The sequence below is a fragment of the Aegilops tauschii genome, chromosome 3 (assembly GCF_002575655.3).
Source record: "Aegilops tauschii subsp. strangulata cultivar AL8/78 chromosome 3, Aet v6.0, whole genome shotgun sequence".
In the NCBI taxonomy this organism is placed as follows: domain Eukaryota; kingdom Viridiplantae; phylum Streptophyta; class Magnoliopsida; order Poales; family Poaceae; genus Aegilops; species Aegilops tauschii.
The window spans coordinates 323,951,708-323,956,306 of record NC_053037.3 but is presented as its reverse complement, the minus strand read 5'-3'; the positions used below and the strand labels follow the sequence as shown (position 1 = coordinate 323,956,306).

The following is a 4,599-nucleotide window of genomic DNA, read 5'->3' as shown; positions in this document are numbered from 1 at the left end:
CCGAAAGGCACGACCGTGCCTCTCGCGGAAGCAAAACCATGCCTCTCACGAAAGAAAATAAAAAGGGAGAACGTGTTTTTTTCCTTTCCGAGAGGCTCTCTCGCGGAAGCAAAACTATGCCTCTCGCGGAATAAAAAAAATGCATTTTTTTTGTTTCCGAGAGGCATGGCCGTGCTTCCCGCGGAAGCAAAACCACCCCTCTCGCGGAAAAACGTGTTTTTTCGCGTAAAAATGTTTTTTTTAAATTGGTCCAAAAGCTAAGAAAGACCGGTGAAAACCGAAAAGCCGGAAAAATAAAAAAAAAACCATTTAAAAAGCCAAAAACTTGTAAAAAAATAAAAAATTTAAAGGAAGCGCCCATAATGCGACACGTGACGGTGACTGAGCGCCAAATGGCACGCTCTCAGCCCATCCCAAGTGAAAGGCTAGGAACGAGCGCACGCTTGAGTGGGCTGGCCATTTATGCTTGTGCGTCGGAGATTTTGCAACTAATTTTTGTTTGTAGGGAAGATTTTGCAACTAGATGGCTGGGCTGACTCCTAAATAAAATTTACTAGATGGCTGGGCCTTAGACTGGTCAACAACCCGGCCAACACTACTTCAGGGCTACTACTTCAGGTCTCACGCAACAAATTGTCTATCATAAAAAAATGATTTTTTTTGAATTTTCTAGTATTTGTTTTGATTTTTTTCGTCAGCGATGCAGATGAGCTTGTGTGCAGAGATGGATTTTCGTATGCATATGTTCAGAAAATGCAGAAAAGAATGCAAGACTTGCAGTTGCAGCAGAAATCTAATTTCAACAGGCATCCACGGATCAAACAAGAAATAATACCCTTTTTCACTCAGAGGCCAGAAGGTAAGGTCGGGCAAAAAAGCGTGCAGCTAAATTGTTCAGAACAAATCCCGAAACGTGGGGAGCTTCATCTCCCCCTCGGTGCTGACCGGGATGGTGAAGGTGCCGATGACGGGGAGGTCGATGGTGATCCCGACCTCCAACACGTAGTCGAGGTCCCAGTCCCCGCTCAGATCCTTCATCAGTGACATGACGAAGTCGTAGGGCACATTCACCGGCAGCTCCAGCTTGGTGGTGCCGCTCGCGCCGATCCACCCGGGGTCAGGCATCGTGCCTGATGCTATGACGCTAGAATCACGCGAGAAACCATGACATATAAGGCTGTGCCCAAAGATGATTGATCGATGACCATGCAAGATGATCGAGCGTACGAACTTTCCGTCGCTCTTGAACGTGTAGGTGAGCTCGCAGATGGGGATGCGGTACGAGTAGGGGTTGCTGACGTCGACGTGGCTGTGGAGCGCCACGCCCTCGCGGCTGATGCTCTTGAACGAGACCCGCTCTAGCGAAGCCTCGGGTTTGGGCATCTGCGCGATCTTCTCCGTCACGAACCCCTTGGCCTTGCCCACCAGGCTCGCCATCACCCCTCCTCCTCCTACGTCCCGCGTCTGCTCATCATCCTCTCCGTCTTGTTCTGCCGTCGTCGCGTCGTCGTCCTCTCCCGTGCCCATTCTTGGTGGCTGGATGGAATCAACGGCCGGTTCTTACGTCGCACGCGCGTCCCGGAGGCTTGCAGGTGGACGGACGGAGAGGGGAATGAGCGGCGCGGAGAGGAACCGAGGAGAGGAAGCCGCGCGCGTTTGCGCCTGCGCTTTGTCATGCGATGCCGAGAACGCGGGTGGCGTCCGCGCCGGGCGAGGTGACTCACCGAGATGTGGGTGCATGGGGCGCTACGGTCCCACGTGCAGTGAAGCGTGCAACGCCGAATTCACAGTGGTACCATGTGCAATGCGTTCGATTTGTCTAACTCCACTGGGGATCCATGGATCGGTCCATCGAGTCTTTCGAATGATCTGATTCTTACAGCATCTACAGCCGCTGCAAATCCAATCCGAGCCCTCAAACGCACACGGACGCGTCCGGCTTCCGAACACTAACCGGGCATTTTGCAAATCCTGTCCGTGTATCTCATATCCGGTACCCTATATCCATATTAATCATGCAACATACAAGTAAACAACATAGATTATCAAACATACATAAAAATCGAATATAGAAATACACATTCGGATCATCAAAAGATCACCAACAGATCTACAAAAGATCGGCAAAGTTCACATAATTCACATAAACGACGTACAAGTTTAAACTAGATTACTAAAAACTTGGAATTAAAGACGGAGACGGCGGAGCTTTACCACTTCCTTGCTGGCCCTTTGCCCTTTCGGTCATCGGTGTAGCTGTAGGCGTTGGCGGCTGGTGGAGGATCGTCCGAGTCGACAGACGAGGAGCCGTGGTCGTCGTCGGAGGTGCCGGAGAGGATGATGAGCCCTGTCAACCACCGGACGGCCCTGTCATGCTGCCTCTTGAGCTTCGCAAGCCGAGCCGCCTTCGCCGCCTCGCACTCGGACTGCTCAATGGCAATCTGGAGCGCCTTGGCGTTCTTCCGGCGGAGTCGCCGCGCGTCCGTCTCCGCGGTCGTAAGCGACCAGCGGTAGACCCAATCGAGGCGCCGCGCGTCCTCGTCCTTCCCGCCGCCTCTCATGGCGGCCGGCGCGCGCCTCTAATTCCGTTGTGCGCGTCCGGGCCGGCGGGGCAAGCACAAGCATCCCCCGCTGCCCACGTGGGGGAGGACCAGCAGCCGGCGCGGCAGGGGACGGTGTAGTGGAGGCTCGGATTACACGGGCCTGGAGGGGCCTACGCCGGCGGGGGAGCTGCGTCTGTGACGACACTGCAGATCCGGAGCTGCCCCCAGTCTCCACCTTAGGCCGCTCCACGACAATGCGGAGGGTCAGCTCAAAGTTGGGATCCAGCTCAGAGTCGGAGCGGCTGCCAGAGCTCGACATTGCGCCGGATTCGATCAGAATCAGTGCGCGGAGAGGAGAAGATGGAGCGAGAGAGGATAGTGTGAGTGAGCTAGGGTTGGGAGCGATGAGCCGTTTGGAAATTTTTGTGGGACAACTGTGGGGTCGATGGTGGGCCTGGCTCGTCAGCCGCCTCATATCCGCCCTATATTTGGGTTGTATGCGGGGTGCGGGTCAGCCCAGACATTTGAGCCACTTGGCTAGATCATTTTTTTGTGACCGGTCAACCCGCCGAGACGTTTGAGAGAGAATTGGGGGTGCGCGGCTATAGATGCTCTTATATACTACACTCTCTCCATGTATAAAATAAGTGTCGTGGTTTAGTTTATTGGCATTTATTTTAGAACAGAGGAAGTGCTTCCTCCGTGTGGAACAAATTGTCGAAAAATGGATGTATCTAAAATTAAAATACATTTAAATGCATTCTTTCTATGACAAGTAATTCTAAACGGAGAGAGCGGTAGTTTATTATTTTTCATGTCTGGCGGGATCAACCTCGGAATCCTGGACATGAGATCCAAGCCTGTGCTGAATCGTTCGGTAACGGTACTTTTGTCACTGCACGCGCTGCATCATGAATCAAATTAACTGACAATCTACATCGTTCAGGAATAAGATGAACTAGAAGCGTACGCGCGCTTTGCTGCGCCATCTTATATAAAAAACATTTTGATCACATGGTTGTAGTTACTCTTATTCATATAGAAACACAAATCCAATTGACATAAATATTTAAAACTTGAAACACCAATATCATGTATACGAACCTTTTTTTGTTGCATGGTTCATGTATACGAACCTCACAAGTAAAGATTGTACTTCAAATGGAAGATTAAGACTTACAATACTAATAATACACCCTCTTACACGACATACTATTATACAATGGTTGTCATATATAGATCTTCCCTTTTGGAGGTCTTTAGTAGGCATGACAAAAAGGAAGAGAGGCACAATAACATCTTCCAAGCTTTATCAATTTATGGAATCCAAAAGATTGAAGAACTCTGAGATGCTTGCATCAGTCCATAGATGGATAGCTGGAGCTTGCACAGTTTGTTAGCTCCTTTAGATCGACAAAACCTTCTGCTTGCATCATATAACTCTTCTTTAAGAAATTCATTAAGGAATGCAGTTTTGACATCCATTTGCCAAATTTCACAATCATAAAATACGACAATTGCTAACATGATTCGGAGTGACTTAAGCAACGCTACGGGTGAGAAGGTCTCATCGTAGTCAACCCCTTAAACTTGTCAAAAACCTTTCGCGACCAGTCGAGCTTTGTAGACGGTGACATTACCATCAGCGTCAGTCTTCTTCTTGAAGATCCATATATTCTGAATGGCTTGCCGATCATCGGGCAAGTCCACCAAAGTTCACACTTTGTTCTCGTACATGGATCATATCTCAGATTTCATGGCCTCGAGCCATTTATCGGAATCTGGGCCCATCACAGCTTCTTCATAGTTCGTAGGTTTGCCATGGTCTAGTAACATGACTTTCAGGACAGGATTACCGTACTACTCTGGTGCAGAACGTGCTCTGTTCGACCTACGAGGTCTAGTAGTAACTTGATCTGAAGTTTCATAATCATCATCATTAGCTTCCTCTCTAGTTGGTGTAGGCATCACGGAAACGGATTTCTCTGATGTGCTACTTTCCAAATTGAGATAAGGTACAATTATCTCATCAAGTTCTACTTCTCTCCCACTCACT

The 4,599-nt window shown here is 49.3% G+C and overlaps 1 protein-coding gene across 1 annotated transcript; it reads right to left on the bottom strand.

The window, feature by feature from the left end:
* Nucleotides 1-820: 820 nt before the first annotated feature.
* On the bottom strand, nucleotides 821-1,600 carry LOC109762693 (late embryogenesis abundant protein Lea14-A-like). The gene has a single exon (XM_073495933.1). It carries the CDS (start codon nucleotides 1,525-1,527, stop codon nucleotides 895-897), a length of 633 nt encoding a protein of 210 aa, XP_073352034.1. The 5' UTR covers nucleotides 1,528-1,600; the 3' UTR covers nucleotides 821-894.
* Nucleotides 1,601-4,599: the final 2,999 nt, after the last annotated feature.